The sequence below is a fragment of the Anomalospiza imberbis genome, chromosome 22 (assembly GCF_031753505.1).
Source record: "Anomalospiza imberbis isolate Cuckoo-Finch-1a 21T00152 chromosome 22, ASM3175350v1, whole genome shotgun sequence".
NCBI classification, from domain to species: Eukaryota; Metazoa; Chordata; class Aves; order Passeriformes; family Viduidae; genus Anomalospiza; species Anomalospiza imberbis.
This window is the reverse complement of record NC_089702.1, coordinates 3,466,509-3,489,721: the sequence shown is the minus strand read 5'-3', so window position 1 is coordinate 3,489,721 and position 23,213 is coordinate 3,466,509. Positions and strand designations below refer to the sequence as shown.

The 23,213-nt window shown below is 65.4% G+C and overlaps 2 protein-coding genes across 3 annotated transcripts; both read right to left on the bottom strand.

The window, feature by feature from the left end:
• Nucleotides 1-210: 210 nt before the first annotated feature.
• Nucleotides 211-11,606, bottom strand: WIPF2 (WAS/WASL interacting protein family member 2). 2 transcript variants are annotated; one of them, XM_068212205.1, is made up of 8 exons: nt 11,464-11,606; nt 5,192-5,304; nt 4,874-5,006; nt 4,616-4,735; nt 3,540-4,190; nt 2,285-2,494; nt 2,076-2,177; nt 211-1,379 (listed from the first exon to the last, which is right to left on the bottom strand). In XM_068212205.1, exons 2-8 carry the CDS (start codon nt 5,252-5,254, stop codon nt 1,339-1,341), a joined length of 1,320 nt encoding a protein of 439 aa, XP_068068306.1. In that variant the 5' UTR covers nt 5,255-5,304; nt 11,464-11,606; the 3' UTR covers nt 211-1,338. The 2 variants fall into 2 exon arrangements, with proteins under 2 accessions (XP_068068306.1, XP_068068307.1); XM_068212206.1 differs by lacking the exon at nt 11,464-11,606 and adding an exon at nt 5,946-9,215.
• A 470-nt stretch (nt 11,607-12,076) lies between these two features.
• On the bottom strand, nt 12,077-20,620 carry RAPGEFL1 (Rap guanine nucleotide exchange factor like 1). Its single transcript, XM_068212202.1, has 15 exons — nt 20,030-20,620; nt 18,111-18,189; nt 17,348-17,498; nt 17,179-17,276; nt 16,518-16,630; nt 16,163-16,330; nt 15,980-16,077; nt 15,712-15,834; nt 15,430-15,608; nt 15,250-15,340; nt 14,517-14,567; nt 14,211-14,298; nt 14,056-14,120; nt 13,725-13,779; nt 12,077-12,565 (listed from the first exon to the last, which is right to left on the bottom strand). Exons 1-15 carry the CDS (start codon nt 20,457-20,459, stop codon nt 12,441-12,443), a joined length of 1,914 nt encoding a protein of 637 aa, XP_068068303.1. The 5' UTR covers nt 20,460-20,620; the 3' UTR covers nt 12,077-12,440.
• Nucleotides 20,621-23,213: the final 2,593 nt, after the last annotated feature.

Here is a 23,213-nt window from a genome sequence, read left to right as displayed (position 1 = left end):
CCTTGCTCCCAGTACCCACGATCCTCCTTCCCAGTGGTCCCAGTGCCACTAGTAACCCCGACCCTGCCTTCCTACTGCCTCTCTGTGCTCCCAGTACCCTCCACCCTGTCTGCCAAAGTGCCCTGCTCCCAGCACTTGGGGCATCACCTCCAAGAAAGAAAGGAGGATCCTGGGAACCTCCCCCTTAGTCAGTGTCCTTGACATCATTAATCACTTTATTACTTTTATTTAAATGTAATTTCCAGCTCCTCCAAATTCCTCTGTTCCCTTTTAAAAGGGCCCCTCACTCCAGGAGGGGCAAAACCGTGTTGAACCTTTATTTAACCCAAACTGCAGCGCTGGGAGGGGGGGGCTCATTCTCCAGAGAAACCCCCCACTCACCCCTCACCCACCTCACTCCAGCCTCAACAGGGGAAGGTCCATCATCATAGAAAAAAAATCCCCTGAATGAGCCCCAAACCTGCAGGGGTGACCCCCCTGCACGCCGTGCCCTTCCTGCTATGGTACAAAGAGATCAGTAACTACGTTAGTGTGACCCCCGCCGCGGGGCCGGGACCACCCGTCGAACAGGGAGTGTAAGGCAAAACATCACCGGCCCCCGGGGCCCCCCCACGTGCCCCCTGATGCACCAGACCCAGCACAAACACCCCCCCACCCCCCACCATGTAATTAGTGTTTTCTTGTTAAAATGCTCAAGTCTGGGGGGAGTCAGCAGTGAGAGCCAGGGGAATCCCAGGGGGGAGTGCCAGGGCAGCAGTGGTTTTGAGGGGGGCACATAGGGGTGCCCCCCTGTGGGGTCAGAGAAAGGGGGTCCCCACCAGCTGTGGGGGTGTCCCCTGCATGGTCCCACTCATGTTGCCCCCTGCCTCCTGTGCAAAAAAGCAATGGGCTGTGCCGGGATAACAAGGCTCCACCAGGATAACGAGGCTCTGCCAGCCTGTCCCTGCTTCCCCTCGCTCTGGGGGTCTCACAGCGTGTCCATTCCCTGCCTGACCCCAGCCCCCCTCCATGAGCCCCCTGGTCCCAACAGCTGGCACACAGCTCGGCCTCAAGTCCCGTGCCCGGCTCCCAGGCAGATCCCGACCCAGGATCCATGAGGAGGAATGAGGGATGGACCCATCCAGGCTTGCCACGAGGTCACCGAGTCCTGGGGGGTGCATAGATGAGGGGCTGGCGGAGCACGCTGGACTGGGGGGATCCGCTTGTCCTGGGAAAACCGGAGAGGCTGGGAGTGTGTCATGCAGGATCCGGGGGGCTGGGAGCTGGGAGGATCCGGCTGAGGAAGGGGAAGGAGGTCCATGTGTCTGCTCTGGAACAATCCACCTGCACAGCCCGGTTTCACCTGGGGATGGGGGGCAGAGGGGGAGCCCCACGCGTAGCTGGAAGACAAGGAAGCCTGTTGGAAGCGGGAGCTCCGCAGAGCCGGATCCAGCACGTCTGCTTTCCCTCCTCCACACCCCCGCGCCAGCTGCCGGCCCCCCCCGACCTCCCCGCGGAGATCTGGAGCCTGGGATTTGCGCCTGGCAGCAGCCGCTGCAGCCGCACCGAGCTCAGGGCTTTTCAAACCCGCATTAAACATTCATGGCTCTAAAAATAAACGAGCATCCCATTCTCCCCGGAGTCTCCGCCGGGATCCGCAGCGCTGACGTGCAGCACCAAGGGCACTTTGAGCTCTGCCAGGTCCCAGTGCGGGTGCTCGGGGCTTATCTGGGATACATGGAGGGTCTGCATCCCCTCAGCCCCTGCCCAGCCCCAGCGTCCTTCGAAATCCCCTCTGGTGCCAAAGGTGCTCAGCAAAGGCAGGAATGAGCCCTGCAGCATTTCCCAGCAGGCAAACCAGGAGCAGGTAGGATAGGGCATCCGCACAGCCCTAATTTCTGGCCCCACCACAGCACAGAGAGCTGCCTTCAGGGCTTGGGACCCCTGGGAATGGGGCTCAGCACCCCCAGAACACTGGCAGGGCCCAGGCCATGGCCATTGCACCACCCACCCTGTGCAGGGACAAACATGACAGTTCCAGCCACGAGGGCACAGGAGAGGAGAGGGAATTTGGGACACCCCCTCCTCCTCCTCACCTCTGTTTGTTTTGCTGGGGTAGATTCTCTGGAAGTATTTATATTCCTCTGGGGCTGGGAAGTCTTCAACGGGATGAAAGGAGTATTTGGATTCAAAGTCATCTGTGAAGAAATGGCAAAAGGGGCAGGTCAGGGAGGGGGGCTCTGGGGGAGCCTGGCCAAAGCCACAGGGCTCGGCTGCGAGGGGGATCCGTGCGGGGGTCACTCACCCAGGAATGCTCTGACGGTGGAGATGGAGTCCCGGTGCCCGTTCCGCACGGGCGGCGGTGGCGGCGGGGGCCCGGCCGGGGTGCGGGTGGGTGGCGGCGGGGGCTTCCCCCGGCTGGGGGGCTCGGCGGGGCCGTGCAGTCTGTAGGGGGGTGGGGGCGGGGGGGCGTCGCGCCCTCCGTTCCGCAGCATCGGCGGCGGGGGCGGTGGAGCTGCAGGGACAGCGGGGTCAGCGTGGCACGGCACTCCCGGGGCAAACCCAGGGACATTCCCCGGAGCGTTCCAGACCAGCTGCTGTGCCAGACCGCGGCCCAGGGATGCTCCTACGCGTGCCCCGAGATTTCCTGCTCGCTCCTGACATCTGCAATCCTCATCCCTCCACCAGCTGCAGTGCAGGGACCAGCCAGCCCCGCTGCCCCCCGGCTCACCGTCCACCCCGGGGGCTGCTCCAGCCCCACATGCTCCCAGCCCACAATGAGCACAGGTTCCTCTGCACCAGAGGGGATCCCAGGAGCAGCTACGATCCGGCACACCCCCGAGTCCGAGGGCAGCAGCTCCACATGGAGCCAAGATGCTGCCTGCCAGGACTGGAAGCCACATCCACCGTGTCACCAAGGCAGTGACAGAATCCCCAGCCCCTCTGACCCACCTCTCACTCCTGCCCAGCCTCCCGCAGAGGCTCCGTGGCAGTTCGTGCTCCTCATTAGCCTAATTACACTCAGGCTGACAGCGCAGATCCCCAGCTGTAGCTCTGAGGAGGGATTCTGGCAGGGCCAGAAGGACGGAGCGGCTTGGCAGGGGCCCAGGCAGGAGCTGCGGTCTGGACTGGGAGCCCAGGAGTGCACGGGGGGGGGCACTGAGGCGCAGCCAACACCAGTCCCAGCCACGGGGACAAACTCCCGAGGGCTGCACACCCAGGGAAAGGCTTCTCCCTCCTCTGCCATAGCTTTTTGCACCCTCCCAGTGACATTTAGGAAGCTCAGGGGAGCTATGCTCTCCCACATTCTCATCTCCCACCCCAGGAGAGCATGGGCAGGAGTCGCCCAGCCACAACCCACCATCAGCACCAGGCTTGGAAGGAGCTGGATGATCATGGGACATGACCAAGGACATGTGTTAAACATGGCACCGCCACTCCTGCCCCAGCTCGGTCCCAACACCACATGCAGAAGACTCGCTGTGCCCCGAAGCCAACTCTTGCCTTCCACCCTGATCACCCCAGTTGCCCCTGGGCACCGTGAATCGAGTGGCTCTTACCTGCTCCACGGCTTGGGGGGTCTCTGGCTGGCGGCGGGGGGCGGCTGCTCTGCAGGGACGGGGAGGCAGCAGTGGGCGGCGGCGGTGCCAGACCCCGCAATGGGCCCGGCGCCTTCCTGTGCAAGGAGTTGTGTCTCTGCGGCAGCTCCGGAGCCAACTCGCTGCTGGGGCTGGAGGGGCCGTTGGGGACACCGGGGGGTTGCCGGTAAGGGGGAGGTGGCGGGGCGAGAGACTGGCCCTGAGCGCCCGACCGGAGACTGACTGGGGAAGGAGGGGGTTTGATGGGCGGAGGGGCGGGGGGTCCGTCCCTGCTGCCGGGCAGGCGCTGCCCCGGGGTGGGCGGCAGCGGCTTCTCCCGGTTGTAGGGCGAGGCCTTGGCGTGCGCTGGAGGGGGGGCCGGGGGGGCGGCGGTGCGGCGTCCTGGTGGCGGGGGCGGCGGGGCCGAGGAGCTGTGCTTCATGCCGGTGCCACCGGCGGTGCCAGGCCGGGACAGGTCAGGCAGGGAGGGTCTCTGCGTGCGCGGCAGTTCCGGTGGGGACCCTCGGCTGCTGTCGGCATCGTCCTGAGGGCGGCTGTTGCCGGCCGGCACGGGGGGCCTGGGAGCAGCTGCTCGGGAGCCAGGGACTTGCAGTGTTTGTTTAGTGGAGCTGTCTGTGGGGAAGGAGAACACAGTGAGGGGTTGGGGACAGCACAGGGCAGTGCCCTGTCCCTGCACAGAGCCACGGCCAAAGAGGGCCAGGCCACAGGGACGGCCAGGGACGGCTGTTTGGCACACGCAGGGAGCTGGCACCAAGTACAGCCACACACGGCTCCTCTCTCACCGCTCTACTCTGTGGCCACCACAGAGAACACAGAGTTCAGCAATACACGAAACTCCTGCGCCCTCCAAGAAGTCTGTGTGTGGGACTGAGGCTCAGGGAGGGCACAGCTGGCCTGTGCCATGCATGGGATGTGATTTGGGATCCTGCCTCTTAGCAGCTGAAATCCCCAGGGATGAACAGTGAGATCCTCAAACCCTTCCTGCTCAGGGCCCTCCCCAGGGACCCCCACGCAGACGATGGGCCTGTGGCCATTACCTGAGCTGTCCTTGGCTCCCACAGGTCTGAGCTTGGGAACGCCGCCTTGGAAGAGGCCGCCCTTGGGCTGGATGGCAGCTGAGCCGGAGCCGTAGCTGCTGCCGCCGCTGCCCTTGGGCTCTGAAAGGAGGGAGGCAAAGAGGTTAAGCCTGGAATTATCCGCTCCTCCAATGAGGAGCTGCTGGGAACCAGATGGGCAAGCGCCCTGAAGGGTACGGCGGCGCCCCGCGTGGGGCCAGGAGCCTCCCGGGAACTCACTTTCCAGGATGGGTGCACTCCGGTCATTGATTTGGGTCACTTTCCTGAGCTTGGTCCCTTTACAGATGTCCTGCAGGAGGGCCCCGCGGCCCCGCTGCTCCTCTCGGCTCAGCTTCGGCGGTTCCGTGTTCGCCTGGAGAGGAGCAGCAGCTCAGCACCTCCCCAGGACCCGCCGGCACAGGAACAGCCCAGCTCTGCATTCCCACCTCCCAGAGCAACCCACCCCTGCCACAGCCAGCATTCTCCAGGGACAATTCCCCTGGCAAGTGGCCCCATGTGGGGACAGGCCACCTGCCAGCCCAGCGAGGTGACCCCTACCTGACTGAGGGTGGGGGGTGGTGGGGGGCCGGGGGGCGGCGGCGGGGGAGGAGGGATCGGCATCCTGGCGGCTCCGGGGTCTCAGTGCTGGGGGCAGGCCTGGGCACTCATGCCTGCGGGAAGGGAGGAAGCGGTCAGGGAACACAGCCCCAGGGAATTGTGCTGGTGCTCTGTGCCCGGAGTTGTGCAGAGCAGCAGCTGGAGCTGCTCTCCCAGGCTGTCCCAACACCCTGGAGCAGCAGGTCCCAGAGGTGGGAGCCAGCACAACTCCACCCCAAATCCCCAGGGCTTCCACAGCGCCTGCAGTCAAAACCCAGGACATGTCTCACACAACCACCTTGCCCGGCAGACAAAACCCAGCCAAGCTAATCCTGCACCATCCATCCAGCTCCTCCAGCTGCACCCGGAGGCTGCTCACTTGGGAGAGTGACAGTAGCCCGCCAGCACTGGCATGTGGCCCCGTGGCCTCTCCATCCGTGGCCAGGGCAAATCGGCCAGATGGCTCTGGCTCCACAGCAGCCAGAGCAGCACGAAGCAGCACAGGACTGTCCTGAGGCTCCCATCCCTGAATTTCCCAACCTCTTGTCTCCTACATCAATAACCCCCCGGCACTGAAGGCTCTCTGTGCCCCACAACTCCAAAGTCCCCTCAAAGCTGTCCAAACAATCAGAGAAACCAGCTTTCCCAGGACAGACCTGGCAATGCCCCAGCTCATCAGAAGCCCAGAATGAACCTGTCTGGCACCGTGGCTCACCTGGAACAGCTCCCAGGGCTCCGCGGGGCCCGGTAGCTCCGGTCGGCAATGGAGATGGAACACAGAGGGACTGGGGACAGGAAGAGGAGCCTGAATCACTGGGAGGTCACAGGCCCTCGTGTCACTGACAGCAGCGCTCAGGTAGGGCCTCCCATAGCACTGGCTCAGGGAATAGGAATGTGATGACTGGAGGCCTTGCTCACCACATGGAGAGTCCCAGGAGCTCAGAGCAGACCCTGAGGCAGGGGACAAATGTCCCTCTCTGGGCCACAGATGTCCTTCCCACAGGAAAACCTATTCCACAGTCACTAACGGGAACCACACCACAAACAGGAGGAAAGGACAGGGCAGTTTCACACCTGAAACATCCGATTTCCGAGCCCTGACCTCCAGGGCAGGTGACACAGGGCATGGGAACAGCCCCCACCGCAGGGAAAGTTCCTTTATGACTCAGGTTTGTACCAGGTATTAACAACCAGATCCCTTCTCACACTCATCTCCTGCTAGATAAACTACAACTTCCTAATCCCACAGGACACAGGTCCATCCTCTGTCAGACATTCCCAGGGTGTGAGAACGGGAAGCAGGGAGCAACAGCATGGCTGCCACAGCAGCGGCTCCCCTGCCCTCGGGCAAACCACTGGCTCTGGGGTTCAGGGAAATAAATAAATACATAAACTGCCTTTTAATTAAAATCAGCTCTTCTACCCTGTGAGAAGTCCTCAGCTACAGCTTCATCAGAAAGACATTCTTCGCTCTATCTTACGGCATTTTCCAGGTCACCCGAGACTCCCAGCTTCCCCGCGCCCTCCCATAACAAACGTGGTGCTCCTTCGCCCCAGCCCAAGCTCGAGGCCTCCCACCCAGGAGCCCACGTCCATCGATCCCTCCGGACACTCCAGCCAGGAACAACTCCCAGCAAACCCATCCGGCCTTTGCCTTTCCCACTGGAGCAGGATCACAGACTGCTCTGAACGTGCTCGTCTGGGACGTGTTGGAACAGGAACGCTTTTCCCTGTGCTCCTTCCCACCCGCAGTGGGATCACAGGGCCAGGGTGGCACGAGTGGCTCCGGGCAGAGCCGCAGCCGTGCCGGATCAGCTGCCGGAGGGAATTAGCAGGGATCCAGCTAAGGAACACGCCAGGTAATGAGACTCCTGACTCGGGCTCGTGTGTCACAGCCCTGAGCCAGCACAGGAGCGATGCCAGGGCCACCACCTTCCGACCCACGGGAACGTCACACATTGTGTCCCCGCTCCGCTCCTGTGCCAGCTGGTTACTCCCAGGGTGACACTTCCCTCGGTGGCCCCTGTGACAGCGACGCATCTCACAGACAAACAGGGATTTGTCAGCTGGCACAAACCATCCAGTGCCACCCGTGCCAGGCCAGCACTGCTGGGGTCTCTCAGTGTGGCCTGCTGACACCCTGCGACAGGCTCCAGACAACCCACAGGGACAATCCACAGGGATCTGCAGGACAAGGGTGTTATTTCTACAAACAGATCACGAGTCACTAACTCCCCTCTAAGGTGCCCTTACAGCAAAACCTGTGCTCGGATCCAGGCTCTGACCTAGAAGAGCGCGAGGAAAGGAGAGAAGAGTTTAAGCTAAAGCAGCTGAGGATAAACTGGAGCTGAATTCCCAAGAAACAGGTCATTCCATTTCGGTGCACGGCCCCGTTTGGGCTGGGGATTAATAGCAAAGGTCACATTGAAAAACCAAAATCGAGAGGCCCTGAACTCAGCACATGGCTGGGAAAAGCTGAGAGCTCCGGGTGGGAATGGTGCCTTTGAAATACAGCCTGGATCTTTCATGTGCAAGAAGACAGACCCAGCTGATACAGATTAGGCAGACAGGAGCTAAATCCTCCAGGAAAAGAAAAAAGGGGGGAGTTCTCCTCCCTGCACCCCTTCATGCCTGGCAGAAGCTATCCCTGTGAACAACATTGCAACTTCTCTGTGCTCCTTCTCTTTTGTTCTTCCCTACCAGGACCCTTCCACCGAGACACATCAGAGCCTCTGAGGGCTCCAAGTGCCGTGGTGGCAGCTCCCTGTGCTCGCAGGAAAAGTGGCTGGGAAGAGCTGAATCCTGAGACACCAATGGATAAAAGCTGGGCTAAGGCAGGAGGGGCAGGTTTACACAGTGCCTTTGCTTTTCCAATCCAAACCAAACCTCAGTAAAGCTCTGAGCAAAGCAGGAGGAAAACAAGGTGTGAAAAGCTGTCCCTTGAGAGGAGGGAGAGATCAGGAGATCGAGGTCACCCTGTGGAAGCTGCTTCAGAGCTGCTGTTCCACACGCTGGAGCCCACCATGGCCACAGACGCTTCGGCAGTGATTTGGATCAGCACTTCCCTGTCAACCCTGGGATCAAAACATTACTAAATCCCAAGAACTTGACATTCAGCTGCCCCTTGTCCCCTAAAAGCAGCAGGATTGGGCAGATCCGGCCCAGCCTGGGAGACATGCCATGTTTTCCAGGCATTTTTCAAGTCCCTGTTTGCCGTGGAGGGAACTGAAACGCCCTGCCCAGCAGCAGCCCCCATCCCGGGGGGATTGCTGCTGGAGCAGGACAGGCAGCAGCAGTGACCTTCAGCCGCCTATTTCCTCGCTTTTCGGGGATTTGGGCTCCGGGCGGATTTGTATTTCACATTTGCAAGCCCGAGCTGCAGCGCCTCATCCTCAGGGAGGCTTTGAACTGCAGATCAAGAGGAATTTCCACCCTCTGATGTCGGTGCAGAAATGCGGCCGCACCGGTTTGGGAACGACTTCCAAGGCTGGACCTCTCCAACACCCGCCCCCGCGCCTTTATCTTCCCTCTCTTCCCATCCAAACCCGCAGTTCCTCGTTACCCCCTCCCAAATTCCAACCCTGTCCTCCGCAGCCTGACATTCCTGCCCGCTCCCGAGGAGCTGAGGATGCTACATAAATAATTTATCCTGAGCGACAGCCATCGCAGGATTTAAGGTCATTCAGGCTTTTAAAATCCTATCAGCATGCTTCCCGAGCCGAGCTGCCAGCTCCATTTGGAGCATCCCGCGGAGCCGGCGCATCCCTGCGTGCAGACAGACAGACACGCTCCGGCCCCGCGGGATCCAGACGCTCCCTGTGAATTATTAACGACCCGCGGGCTCTGACGAGGCATTTTTAACAAAAAACCCAAACTCCAGAGTTTCTAATTCCTCAGGGATGGGCTCCACGGCCTCAGTTTCCCCATCCACCCACAGCTTCTACAACCACAGTTTCCCTATCCATCCTCAGCTTTCCTCATCCTCCGTTTTCCTCTCCACACTTTCCTTGGACTCAGTTTCCCCATTCCCAGTTTCCACAGCCTCAGTTTCCCATCCCCGACCACAGAACCCCCAGCTCAGTCTGTCCCTTGCTCCCATCTCATCTCAGGTCACTCAGCAGAGGAAACCTTTAATCAGGAGCAAGGCACCCTTGTCCCGAAATTCCACTGCAGCAAAGGGAAAAGCAGGAAAAGCCCGTCCTGCCAGGCCCGCAGCCTCCCCTGCCGCTCCCCCTTTGCCGAAGAGGCAAAAGGAAGCCGGGAAGGGAGAGGTGGCACACGAGGGGCTGGGCAGGAACCGAGGGGCTGGGCAGGAAGCGCTGAATTGTTCCAGCGGGAGGAAGCGGCAGGAGACGCGGGGACTTCCCGGTTCCTTCGAGCCGGAGCTGGGAATTCCGGGTGCCGCGATCCTGACAGCGATCCCAACAGTGGGATCCCGCAGCGGACGCGTGCTCCCGGTGCACCGGCCTTCCCACCCGTGCTGCCTTCGGCACGGTGCTCAGGAAGGCCGTTGGACCGGGAGCAGGGAGTCCTGGATGTGTTTCCCCGGAGCGGGAGGGACAGCTCAGCTCCAGCGTTACCCCGAAAAGCCGTGGCTGCCCCATCCCTGGGAGTGTTCCAGCTTGGCTGGGGCTTGGAACAACCCCTTCCAGGGGAAGATGGGATTTAAGGTCATTTCCAACTCAAGTCATTCCAGGATTCCACGGAACTCTGTGTCCATGGTCATCCCTAAGCCACCACAGGCTCCAAAAGGTCCGGCCCTCCTTCTGTACCCCAAATAGGGTCCCCCCTGTCCTGACAGGCCCCAGTGCACCCCCAGCTCTTACTGGTTCTGGGCACCCACAGGGTGGGGGTCCAGAGGGTCCTGGGAAGAGTGGAGGAGTCCAGGGGGTCAGTGTGGGGGTCCAGAGGGGTCCTGGGAGTCAGTGTGAGGGTCCTAGGGGGTGTCCTGGGAAGGGTGGAGGGGTCCTGGGGGTCAGTGTGGGGGTCCAGAGGGGTCCTGGGAGTCAGTGTGAGGGTCCTAGGGGGTGTCCTGGGAAGGGTGGAGGGGTCCTGGGTAGACACAGGGGTCACACTGGGGGTCCCTGGCGTCCCTGGTTCTGGACAGCCCCAAGGGGGTCTTGGGGAGTGGACCCTGAGGTGACCCAGGAGTCGGGGGGAAGGGTCAATGGGGTCACGGTGGGGGTCTCAGAAGCCATAGGGGGAGCCCCAGGGGACACTCTGGGGTCAGAGTCTCCATGCTGGGGGTCCCTGTGTTGGGACCCCAGGCACCCAGCCCCATCCTTTCTGAGTACCCCCAAGCTGAGGGTCCAGGGGGGTCCTGGGGAGGGGTGGAAGGGTCTAGGGCATCAATATGGAGGTCTCAGAGGGGTGCCAGGAGTCACACTGGGGGTCCCAGGCCCCCAGCCCTGCCAGCTCTGGAGACCCGCAGGTTGGGGGTCCTGGGGAGGGGTCCCTGAAGTGACCCAGGGGTCAGTGCAGGGATCTCAGGGCAGTCCCAGAGGGGTCAGGGTGGAGGTCCCAGACCCTTGGCCCTGCTGGTTCCAGCCAACCCAAAGACAGGAGTCCAAGGAGGGGTAGAGAAGTCCAGGAGATCAGCGTGGGCATCCCAGGCCACTGCTCCTGCCAGTTCCAGGCACACCCAGGGCGGGGGTACAGAGGGTCCTGGGGAGGGATCCCACACGTAACTCAAGGGTCAGGGTGGAGGGGTCAAGGACAGAACGGGGGCCTCACTGGAGGTCCATGGAGGTCCCGGGGACGGCTCTCAGAGATGACCCAGAGGTCAGAGTGAGGGTCGCCATGGTGGTTGGGGTCACAAACCCCGAGACCTGCAAGTTCTGGGCTGCCCTGGTGGTGGTCCAGGGTAGTTCTGGGGAAGGGTCCCTGACGGGACCTAGGAGTCAGGGAGGTGGGAGATCTCACAGGCGGCCCAGGGGTCAGGCTGGGAGGGTCCAGGGGGTCCATGTGGCGGCTGCAGCCCACCCCCGGCCTCGCCGGTTCCTGTCACTCCATAGCCGGCCCCGAGAACCCTCAGCCAGCCCCGGGCACCCCCCAGATCCGCGCAGGCCTCAGCGCACCCCCCGCCCCGCCGGTCCCAGCCTCGGCACAGGCCCCACGCACCCACCCCAGGCCACCACACCCCACACAGGCGCCCCGCGGCCGCAGTCCCGGCCCCCCGAGCCCCGCGAGCCCCGGCCCGGCCCGCCGATCCCCCCCGGCCCTCCCCCGCTCACCCGCGGCTCCTCCCGCCGCTCCCGGCCCCGGCCCCAGCCCCGCCGAACGAAATGGCGGCCCTGGCCCCTTGCGCCTGCGCGGCCGAACCGGATGTGGGCGGGGCACGGCGGGGCAGCAGCGCCATGATGAGGAGGTCGGGTGGCCATGAGGGAAGCGCCCATCATCGCCGTATTGGGAAGGTCACGCCGGCTCCGTGACCATCCAGTGCCGCGGTGTCCCGGTGACCGAAGGCAGAGCGGCACCACCGGGAAGAAATTCCCCGCTCTGTGCCGAAACGCTGCTGGAGGCCCGTGGTGCTGCGACAGAGCACGGCTACGCCGCCTGTCTGGCTTCCGCCATATTGAGAAGGTCAGCTGACCCAGCAGTCGCCATATTGGGAGGGTTGGCGGAAACCTTTGCGGCCGCCATGTTTGGAAGGTCAAAGGTTGGCTCCGCGCTGCCGCCATCTTGGGAAGGTCGGCTCCACCCTGACCGTTCCGTGGTAGTGACGTCACCGACAGCGAGGCTGTGACGTCACTCCCACCATGACCTCAATCCCTAGCATGACATCAGAGACAAGTGCCGGGACAGACTTTTATTGGGGCTCCCCGCCCCACCCCTGGCTTGATTTTTTTTTTTTTTTTGGCCTTTTTTCCTCCTTTTTCTTAAAAAATAAATGTACAATTCCGGACAGCGGCGGTACAAAATATACACGTCTGGGGGGGGGTGGGGGGAGGGGGCGGGCCACACATACAAAAATAGAGGGGATGAGGGGGGGACATGGCCGCCCCAGGGGCCCCTGTGCCCCAGCCAGGGGAGGGGGCAGGGGGAGAGGGGGAAGCGCCGTTGGGGGTCCCAAAACCAGCCCCCTCCCCCACCCCCCAAGGGTGGGGGCAGCACCCAAGGGCCGGGGCTGGGCAAAGTGCGTCAGTGCTGGGGGGCTCCGGGCCCCCCGGGGGGGGTGCCGGGGTTTGGGGGTCCCGGGGTGGGCCCCCCCTCACTGGCTGCCAGGCTCCAGCTTGTAGGAGAGCTCGAAGAGCAGGTTCTGGTTGTCGATGACGCGCAGCTGCCGCACGTAGGCCTTGGTCTGCAGCTGGGCCGGGGACGCCTCCAGCTCCAGGCCTGGGAACGGCCCCGGAACGAGGAACGGGGATGGAGGGATGGGGGTGGGAAAGGGAAGTGTGGGAACGGAGAGGATGGGGATGGAGGGGAGGCAGGGATGGAGGGAGAGGGATGGAAGTACGCAGGCGTGGCAAGGCAGTGGTGGAGATGGAGGAGATGTGGGGATGGAGGGGATGGAGGAGATGTGGGGATGGAGGGGATGTGGGGATGGAAGGGATGGACGGGATGGAGGGGATGTGGGGATGGAGGGGATGTGGGGATGGAAGGGATGGACGGGATGGAGGGGATGTGGGGATGGAAGGGATGGAGGGGATGGAGGAGATGTGGGGGATGGAGGGGATGTGGGGATGGAAGGGATGGAGGAGATGGAGGGGATGGTGGGGATGAGGGGATGCATGGGAAGTGGGGATGAGGGAATGGAGGGGATGTGGGGATGGAAGGGAAGTGGGGATGGAGGGGGGGGAAGGGATGGAGGGGATGAGGGGGATGGAGGAGATGTGGGGGATGGAGGGGATGGAGAGGAGGGAAATGGGGATGGCAACATGAAAGTGGGGATTGAAGGATGGAAAGGATGCAGGGGATGCAGGTGAAGGGACCGGGATGGGGATGGAATGGCCACGTGGGAATGGGGATGTGGGGACAGGGATGAAGGGATAGGGATCCAGGCATGCAGGGATGCAGGGTGAAGGGGTGAGAGATGAAGGCATGGATGCAGGGATGAGGATGCAGGGATTTAGGGATGCGGGGACATGGACAAAGAGGTGTGAGGATGCTCTGGCCACATTCCCATCCCTCAGGGCCAGCGTCGCAGGTTCAGGGCCGTGTGGGCCTCCCAGGCAGTGCCCCCCTAGCCCCGGCAGTGCCCCCCAGCCCCGGCAGTGGCCCCCTGACCCTGGCAGTGGCCCCCTGACCCTGGCAGTGCCCCACAGCCCCAGCAGTGCCCCCCAGCCCCATCAGTGCCCCCCTCGCCCCAGCAGTGCCCCCCAGCCCCGGCAGTGCCCCCCTCGCCCCGGCAGTTCCCCCCTCACCCTGGCAGTGCCCCCCCAGCCCCAGCAGTGCCCCCCTCGCCCCAGCAGTACCCCCCAGCCCCGGCAGTGCCCCCCTCACCCTGGCAGTGCCCCCCAGCCCCATCAGTGCCCCCTCCCCGTCCCCCACTCACAGAGGGGGCGGCTCCGGTACTTCCGCACGGTTCTCACTTTCTCAGCGATGCAGTGCTGGGGCACAGAGAGACCCCAGAGTCAGCCCCAGCCCCCCGAGAACCCCCCCATCTCCCCGGGGAGACCCCTCCGGGAGCCTCCTGCACACCCCCCACCCTCAGGGACCCCCCTGGATCCTGTTCTGCACCCAGGAGAGCCTGAACCCTCCCACCCCCCAGAGAGGGGAGCCCCAAACCCTAGGGGAAGGGGGGGTCCTCCAGCCCCTCAGGGGAGTCCCCTCCCCCCTGCCCCCATCCTGGGGGTCCCTCTGCCCCATTCCCCCCGAGAACTCACCAGTTTCTCCACATTGACCAGCCCATCCAGGAGGGTTTTGCTGCCTTCATGCAGGAAGGTCAGATCTGGGGGAGAGAGGGGGTGATGGGGGGGTCCCATGGGGTGTCAGAGGGACCCAAAACCACCGAGGGGAAGCCCCTGAGACCCCCCCTCACCTTTGAGGATGAGGGGCACAAAGGGGATGAGCGGGGGCTTCATCTTGGCCAGCACCTCCCGGTAGGTCTTGTGGTTCCTGCAGGGGTCCTGGGGGGAAATGGGGGGGATCAGGCTTTAGGGGGGCTCCCCAGGGGTGCCCTGGATTCTCCCCCATGCTGGTGGCCATGGGTATGGGGCTGGTGGCCTGGGGGAGAATGGCAAGGACACCTTGGGAATGTCCCCTGCTCAGCAGCACCCCAAACACCCCCAGGGGAGGTCTGGGGTCCCCCCCAATGCCCATAACAGCCCCCACACCTCTCACCCACCGTCAGGTTCTCAAACTTCCGAAACAGGTTCTTGAATTTCCCTGGGAGCTTCTGGAAGACAAAAACAGGGAGAGGGTAGGCAACATCCAGCAGGACCAGGGAGCACCAAAGGGGAGGCCAGGAGCATCCAGGAGGCTCTGGGAGAGCCCAGGAAAGGGTCAGGGAGCATCTGAGGGTGTCCAGAAAAGTCTGGAAGCATCCAGGGGTGGTCTGGGAGCACCCAGAGGAGTCCTGGCAGCACTGAGGTGGGGGTGAGAGGTCCTGGAGGGTTCCAAGAGCACTCAAAGTGGGGTCTGGAAGAAGCCAGGAAAGGTCAGGGAGCAGCCAGGTGTGGGCATCAGCATCCCAAGGGTCCTGGGAGCACCTGGGCAGTGTCAGGGAGCACCCAGGGGAGGTCTGGGAGCATCCAGAGAATCCTGGGAGCACTGGGGAGCGGAGTGGGAGCATCCAGGGACGGTCCAGGAGCACCCAGAGAGGCTCTGGGAGTACTGAGGGGGAAGGGAGCTCCTGGGGGCTTCCAAGAATGCACAAGGAAGTTCTGAAAGAACCCGGGCGCGGTCTAGGAGCAGGCAGGTGCGGGCACGGGCACCTCGAGGGTCCTGGGAGGACCCAGATGCTGTCAGGCAGCACCCAGGGATGGTCTGGGATCACCCAGGAAAGGGTCAGGGAGCACCTGGTGGTTTTCGGGAAGATGTGGGGGCACGGTGGGGAGCAGGGGCACTCCAGCCCTCACCTCCCAGGTGAGGCGCAGGCGGCTGACGGCGGCGTTGTTGAGGCCGATGACGATGGCGTAGAAGGAGAGCATGTCCTGGTTCTGCTTACAGCTGGTGGGGGACAGCGTGAGGGGCGGGCTGGGCACCGCGGGGACCCCCCCGGCGGCACCCCCCGTGGGCCCCCCCCCAGCCACACTCACATGGCAGCGATCTTGATGAGCTTCTTGAGCAGGTGGGCGCGCTTGCCCAGCCCCTCGCAGAGCAGCAGCTCCGTGCCCACCCAGTGCTGCACCTCGCTGCAGCGCTGCAGCAGCAGCTCCAGGTTCGCCGTCTCCCTCCGGCCCCGCTCCCCGTGGAACACGTAATCCACGAATTCCAGCTGGGTGGGAGGGGGGACACACACACACAGATTCCATCAGAGCCCCCCCCCTCCCCACCTCCACAGCGCGGCAGCTCCCGCGGGCCCCCCGGGCCCCCCGAACCTCGTGGATGCAGCGGAAGAGCTCCCAGTGGAAGGCTGTGAGGTGGTTGGCGACATCCTCGGGCTCGGCACGGTGGATCTCGGTGTCTCCCGGCACCACCTGGATCTCCTCGGGCAGTGGCACCTGCGAGGGGACACCGCAGGACGGGGCACTCAGTGCCGGGAGGGTTCCCCCGGCTCCCCCGCTCTGCGCAGGGAGTGATGGCGGTGCCAGGGCCGGGCAGGGGCTGGGGGGGTCCCTGCCGGGGTGTCCCCACCGCGGGGCTCACCAGGGAGTCGAAAGTGTCCCTGGTGCAGGCGAAGAGGTGGCTGTTGATGCCCAGGGTGGTGAACACGCACTCCTCGCTGGGCTGCAGCACCGCTTTCTCTGCCGCGGGGCACAGGGTGGGGTCAGCACCGGGCGGACCCCCAGCCCCGCCCGCAGCCCCCCCCCCCCCCGGCCCCCCGGGCACCTCCGGACGAGGCCATGGTGACGAGGATGAGGGCGTCCCCGCGGGCGCTCTGCTCCTCCGAGTACTGGAGCTTCTCGGTGACCGAGGCCAGGATGTCCTGCACCGAGGCCGAGAGGCGGCTGCGGATGGTGACGTACGAGTGGTCGGGCATGTACACGCGGCAGAAAACTGGGGAGAGGGCGGGGGGTCAGCGCCGGGCACCCCCACACCACCCCGGGCACTGCCCACCGGGGAAACTGAGGCACGGGAGCGGCCCCCCCGGAGCAGACCCGGAGAGGGCACGGCCCCGTACAGCGGCGGGTGGGTGACAGAGGGGGGACCCCAGTCCCCCTCAGCTCCCCCCACAGTCACTCACTCTCGTCAGAACCCCGAAATGCCACCCGGGTCTGCAGGCAGGAGTCGATGCGTCGGAAATGCCGGAAGAGAGGCTTCACCTGCTTGTTCGGGGGGGGGGTCTCGTCGGCCACCCTGGGGGGGCGGGGGGCACAGGACAGGGCTCAGGCAGGGCCCCAGACCCCGGGGCTGCACCCCGAGACCCGCGGGGTGCCCCGGCAGCCCCCACCCAGGGCTTCGCTGACGGCAGGCTGGGCACAGGGAGGGCACGGGGGCACACCGAGGGTGGGCACAGGAGGAGCGTGGGCACGAGGGTGCAGTGGGGAGGGGTCCGAGGCTCCACATGGCAAATGCACAAAGGGTGGGGGGCACAAAGTTGGATGTGAAGGTGCAACCAGGAGGGCACCAGGGTGGGCTGCTACTGACCCCTCCAGCCCCTGGGCACCCCCAGGGGCCACAACTCCCTGTCCTTCTTGGGGACTCCCTGACCCACAGGGACCCCCAGGACCCTCTGCCCTCCCCAGGGACCTCCTGACTCAGAGGGAACCTCAGGACCCCCTGCCCTCCCTGGGGATCCTTTGTCCCACAGGGACCCCGGTCCCTATAGGACTCCCTGCCCTCCCTGGGAACCCCTGGGTGGGTGACCCCTGGTCCCCCCCGGGACCCCCTGACCCTTTTCTCACTTGAGCTCCACAGTCTCCACGAGCTGGTGCAGCTTGATGATCTCGTCCTCCAGCTCGTGGTAGAGGGACGTGTCCTTCATGATGAGCAGGTAAAGCTCCTGTGGGGCGAGAGGGGTCAGGGCCGGGACTGCAGGAGGCCGAGGGGGGGACACGGGAAGGGGACACCCACCTTGATGACCTTCCCAGCGCTCTCCTCCTCCTGCAGCAGCCCCTTGTAGGTCTCGAGGAAGTGCAGCAGCACGGCCAGCACCGCCCGCTTGCGCCGCAGCCCCGACCCTTCCTCCCAGCGCGCCGGGGGGCTGCCCGCCGCCAGCACGAAGGTGGCACCGTCAAGGAGGTGCCACGGCAAGGAGGGACCCTCGGCCACCCCCCAGCACCCGCTGCACCGAGGGACCTCACTGAGGGTCGTTGTGCCCTCCCTGGTAGCACCACGCTGCCCACCTTGCACCCAAACCCATAGCCCGGCCTCATGGCACCCCAATGCCCTTCCTGCTGCTCCGGTGAGCCCCCCCATAGCACCCCCGCTGCCCTCCCCATGTCCCCCTTCTCCTTGCAACCCCTATGCCCACCGTTTTGTCACCCTCATGGCCACCCTTGTGCCAGCTTCACAGCACCCTGGTGCTCATGCTGGTGCCCTCCTGGTTGCACCCTGTGCCACCACCATGTCCCCTTCATGGCCCTGTTATGCCCACCCTCATTGCACCCCAATACCCTCCTCATGTCCAGCCCCGGACCCCTCCTCACCCACCCTTGTGCCCACCTCCACGCCCCCCTCGTGCTCAACCTCAGACACTTCCCCATCGCTCCCACTCTTCTGCCCCTTCACAGCACCCTTGTACCCACCCTCACTGAACCCCAGTGCCCTCCTCATGCCCAGCCCCGGACCCCTCCTCACCCACCCTCGTGCCCACCCCCGTGGCCCCCCAGGATATTGCTGGTGCAGCTGCTGCAGGAAGCGCTCGGTGGGCAGGAACAGCGAGTGGGTGAGCACGATGTCATCCAGCAGCGACTCTGGGGGGACAGGGGGACAGGCATGGGCACCCCCCTAGAGCCCCCCGACACACCCCCATGCCCGGCGGGGCGGATGGGTGAGGAGAGCGATGGTAATTTGCAGGGTGACACCGGGAGAGGCCGAGCCCCACGCGAACCCCCCCGCACCGGCGCTGACTCAGGGCCCGCTCCCAGCCCCGGGGCAGCCGGGCCCGGCCGAGCCGGTGTGGGGGCAGAGGCGCCGGCAGGGCGGGACCGGGGCCGCGACGCCCCGGCACACCCGGGAGCCCCGTGAGAGCCCGGCTGCGGGCACAGCAGGACACGGCAAAGGGAAACTGAGGCAGGCAGCTTGGGGCACGCCGGGCAGGTGCCACAGCCGGGCTCTCTAGGGCAGCACGGGTGGCACCGCCCTGTGAAGGTGTTTTGGCGAGGCCAGGTGAGCCGAGGGCCCGGTACCGGCGTCTGTGCCCATCAGAGCTGGCATCGGTCACCACCGTGACCTTTGGACAAGGCACTGCTCCCTCGCCCGGCACCAGCACAACCCTCGTGCCCGCGTGCCCCGGGGATCCTGTGGGGGGACCCCAGAGCCCTTCCAAGGCCCAAGGACCTGACCCACGGAGGGGCCATGCAGAGCATCCACCCAGGCACTCCCCAGACACCCCCAGACCGTTAACCCGGTCACGGATCAGTGCCAAGCCAGGGCAGAGGATCCCCTGACACTCCCGCGCCGGGCACAGCTCCCACGGGGCATCAGCTGCTGCCAAAAGCAGGACACGCAGTCTGGGGCACAGGGACAGGCAGGGGCACCAGCAGCGCAGGTACACAGCCCTCAGCTTTCCCAGCCCCCTCCCAGGTTCTGCCTGTGGGCCAGGAGTTGAACACTCCCGCCCTCCCTTCAGGCTGCAGCCCCCTCCAGGTCTGCCTCAGTTTCCCCATCCCTCTGCAGCACTCATGCTGTACCCCAGACTCACAGGGATGTTTCCCCGTGTCGGGACCCCCATTCTGGCTCCTGCCCCCCTGCTCCCTGCCAGCCTGGGCACCACCAGGCCTGGCAGCGTGCTTGTGCAGGCAGGACCTGGCACTGCCAGTCCCAGCTCGCCCCTACCCGAGGGCTCCTCTTGGTGGTTGCACCCAATCCCGGCCCTGGCATCACTGGAGCAGGGGGCTGGCAGTGGCCTGGGGTCCCCAACAGCCTCTGTTCCCGGCAGCTGAGTGGGATTGGCCGTGACAGGGATCCCCTTGGTGTGGGAAGGCTCCCACCCACCTGCACCCAGCCTGGCTCCCGCCCAGCTCTGGCACCGAAACCACCCCTACACCTGGGCACGGGCAGCCACGGTGGGACAGCACCGGGAGGCCTGTGCCAGAGGAAAGGGGCATCCAACCGGCCCCCCCTCCACTGCAGCTCCCGTCCGGGCTAATTTTAGCACCAGGAGGATGTGAAGGACCATCCAACCGGGAGGTGGATGCTGCAGTGACTGCCGGTGCCCGGCCACCCCCGGCCCCCACCGAGCCCAAATCTCCTTGCCAGCCCCTCTGCCGTGCTGTCTTGCCCGGGGAACCCCTGCCCACCCCACAGATCCCTGCCCACCCCACTGCCACCGACGCCCTGCCCCGGCGGGGACCCAGCCTTGACCTTGTCACCCCATCCGGGCGCTGCTGTGCCCTGTGCAGGGCCACCCGCCTCACCGGGCACGAGGGTCCCCCACCCCGCTGTCTCCCACCCCAGCATCCACCAGCGCACCCCCCCCGCAAGCAGCGGCCGCCCCCGGTCTCTCCCCGCTCCGCCGCATCGCCCGCGATCCACGCGCTGCCCACGCCGGGCACCCCCGCAGCCCGTCCCGGCGGTCCCGCAGCCCCGTACCTGCCCCGCAGCCCCTCCCGTGTGCAGCCGCCGGCAGCCGGTCGAGGAGCGCGGCCAGGAGCCGCTCGGGGGGCGCGGGCGCGGCGGGGGCGCAGCCGCAGCCGCAGCAGCACCGGGCGGCGGGCGGCGGCTCCGGGCTCGGTGGCTCCCGGTCCCGGTCCCGATCCCGATCGCGGTCGCAGCCCGGTGAGGGGTCCTCAGGGGAGCGGAGCGGTGCCTCGGGCGGCCGTAGCTCCAGCCAGCGGCCCTCGCTTCCCGGTACCGGCCCCGCGGGCCCCGCCGGCTCCTCGGGGGAGGCGGGCGGGTGCGACAGGCTCTGCCGCCGCGGCGCCGGCACCGACCCCGGCCCCGGTACCTGCCCCGGGGAGGCGGCGGGGCGGACGGGCAGGTGCGAGCCCGGCTTCTTCAGCAACTTCTCCAGCGGCTTCATGGCCGCCCGGGCGCGGCGGCGGCGGCGGCTCAGGGGCCCATCGGCGGCGGTGGCGGCTCCGTTCGGCTCCGCTCGGGCCGCGGCACCGCTCCCCGCCCGCCCCGCACCGGCTGCGCCTTGCGCCCGCCCCACAGCGGCCCCGCCGCCAGCACCGCTCCGCCCCGTTACGGCCCCGCCGCCGCCGACCCCGGCACCTGCCCGCCCCTTTCCCCGCACCGCCGCCGCCCCCGGGCCCGCCAACGGCACCTGCCCGCCCCCTCCCCGCACCACCGCACTCGGTACCGAACCCGCCCCGGGGCTGCGGTGACACCGGCTCGCACCAGGACACGGTCCCCCCCGCAGCCCCGCACAGGTGATGCATTACGCACCCCCGCACCCATCTCCCCGCATTCCCCTGTCGCATCCCCAGGGTACCACCACGCGCCCCCCCGCCACACACCCCGTACAGCCTGGGGGGGCACAGCTCAGAGCCTGTCACCTCCCCTGTCACACACCGCGACCAGGGGGCACAGCCCCACGGCCCCCTGCCATGTGCTGCCTCACACCCCCGGCACACCCCCGTGCCCGGTTCCCCCCCGCACACCCACACAGTTCCCCCATGCCAGCCCAGGGGCACAGGGCACCGCCCCTCCACCAATGCTACCCCTCCCCAGTGTCCCCTGCACTGGGGGCACATCCCCAGCTGTGGGGTGAGCCACCCCCGGACCCCCAGCCCGGCTGACTGCACCCGCCGCAGCGTGGGAAAAGGCCGGGGGTGGGTGCGAGATCCCCCACCCTGGCACCCCTGGGGCTGGGTTCCCCCGCGGGCAGGGTGGGCAGGTCGGGGTGGCTGCCAGACCCCCCCACTTCCGCTGCCTGCCAGGCTGGAACGGGCCCCGGCGTGCCGGGGCAGGTGTCGGGGCAGGTTCTGGGGCAGGGCAGTGCCAGATGTGGCGCTTGCCTGGGGCTGATCCTCCTGCCCCGCTCCCGCGGGGTGCTGAGCACCCATCCTGCCCATGCCCACTGCCCCCAGCCCCGCCTTGCACCCTCTGGACAGGCCAGCAGGTGCCAGTCCCCTTCTCCCGGGTCCATCCCCCTGCAAAACCACGGCCCTGCGGCAACTGCGGGGTGGGATGGTGACAGCGGCCGGAGGGACACAGCAAGTGACCCCATGGCCTTTGCTGGGCCCCGCTGCCCAGGGGGTTCGGGTGGAGATGGAGGAACGAGGGTCCCGGCAGTTGCCGCTTTGTTCCCGCTTTGCCTCCACCCGGCAGTTGCCTGGCAACTCCATCCATGCGGCTGCCGGAGCAGCAAAACACGTCCCCACATCCCCATCCCCTGTCGGGATGGCACCACGGCATGGCCCGGCACGTCCCTCCTCTGTTCCTCCAGCCTCCAGCGTTCGGGTCCCCCACACCCCATCCAACACCCCCAAAAAATCCCACTCTGCTGAGCTCCTCCATCCCCTTTCCCCACAGCATCCGGACAAGGGCTCTCAGATGCGGGTGCAAATGGTGCTGCTGGCCAGGTTCAACCATGCAGAGGAGGGCTTCTCCTGACAGCAGGAGGGGAAACAGAGGCACAGAGAGACACCCCCCTAAGACCCCATTCACTGGTGGGAATGGGGATGCACTGGGCCACACGAGCAGGAGGGACCTGGAGCACTGTGCCATGCTGAGGGCAACGCTCCCCCTGGGAAAGGTGCTCCAGATCTGGCCTGTCCCATCCCCTCTCCCCATGTCGGCAGGGATGGGGGCTGGTGTAGAGTGAACTATTGGCTTAATTAATTTGCTGTTATTTCTCCTAACGAGCTGGGATCTGGAGCGGGCGCTTCCCTCACTTGGCAGCCAGCGCATTCCCCCGCCCCGGCAGTGAGCCGGGGGTGCGAAGCCTCCAGGCACTGCTCAAAACAGACCGTGTGTAGGAGGGAAAAATTACACCCCGGGAAAAATCCCTCCCCAAGCCAGCGCCTTAACCCACTTCCCAGCTGCACCGCTGGGAGAAGGGAGTCAGGCATTTGGGGAACGGGAGAACCACCATGAGACTGGGGCAGATCCTCCACAAGGTCCCCGTGAAGGGCTGAGGCAAACCCTGGACCTCGCACAGACCTGATCCTGCTGCCAGGGAGGGAAACTGAGGCAGTGGCACTGGGGAGGAATGGGGTAGTACAGCAAGGTGGGCAGGAAGGTGATGCCTCCTGCTGCTGCTGCTGCTGTTGGAACTGCTCTGGGACCCGCACCCTACTGCCAGAAGTGAGGGCAGAAATCGGGGAGACCTGAGGGGAAGGGGGGAAAAAGGGGGTGGGGGATGGAAAGTGGGGAGCTGGGGGGCCCCTGCCCCTCAAAGCCACCCTTTCACCATGGCACTGGCAAGGCCACCTGCATCCTGCCCCTGCCAAACCTGGCTGCAGGAGGGCAGAGCTCACCGTGGTGCTCCATCCACAGGATCAGGGTGTAACAGGAGCAGGGTACGTGCCTCCCACCTCCCTCTGGTGTGGGCAGGTGGGCGGGGGGGCTGGCAGGAGGCCGCGGCTGCCGAGGCGGAGGCAGCGTGGCACAAACGCGCAGGTGGCAGCTCCCGCACCACCAACACAACAGTTGGTCCTTCCCCGTGAGCCAGTGAGGCTGGGGGAGAGGAGGGGGCTTACATCAACCCCCAGAGAGACGAGGGGCCCCCTCCAGCCCCACTAGCGGGGCAGAGCTGGGCTGGGCATGGGTGGCAGCTGCTTTCAGGGATGCGGGGGTGAGGGCAGCCTGGCGCCAGGCACAGCAGAGG

Excerpts from the sequence above, each read along its gene's own strand:
- WIPF2 (XM_068212205.1), bottom strand. The coding sequence starts at position 5,254 with ATGCCGATCCCTCCTCCCCCGCCGCCGCCCCCCGGCCCCCCACCACCC. Across the intron at positions 5,007-5,191 it reads CACCCCCCACCCTCAGTCAG|GCGAACACGGAACCGCCGAA; the intron begins GTAGGGGTCACC and ends GCTCCTCTCCAG. Across the intron at positions 1,380-2,075 it reads CCCCAGCAAAACAAACAGAG|CTACGCGTGGGGCTCCCCCT; the intron begins GTGAGGAGGAGG and ends CTTGTCTTCCAG.
- RAPGEFL1 (XM_068212202.1), bottom strand. The coding sequence starts at position 20,459 with ATGAAGCCGCTGGAGAAGTTGCTGAAGAAGCCGGGCTCGCACCTGCCC. Across the intron at positions 16,078-16,162 it reads CACCATGGCCTCGTCCGGAG|AGAAAGCGGTGCTGCAGCCC; the intron begins GTGCCCGGGGGG and ends GCCCCGCGGCAG. Across the intron at positions 14,568-15,249 it reads GCCTGCGCCTCACCTGGGAG|AAGCTCCCAGGGAAATTCAA; the intron begins GTGAGGGCTGGA and ends TTTGTCTTCCAG.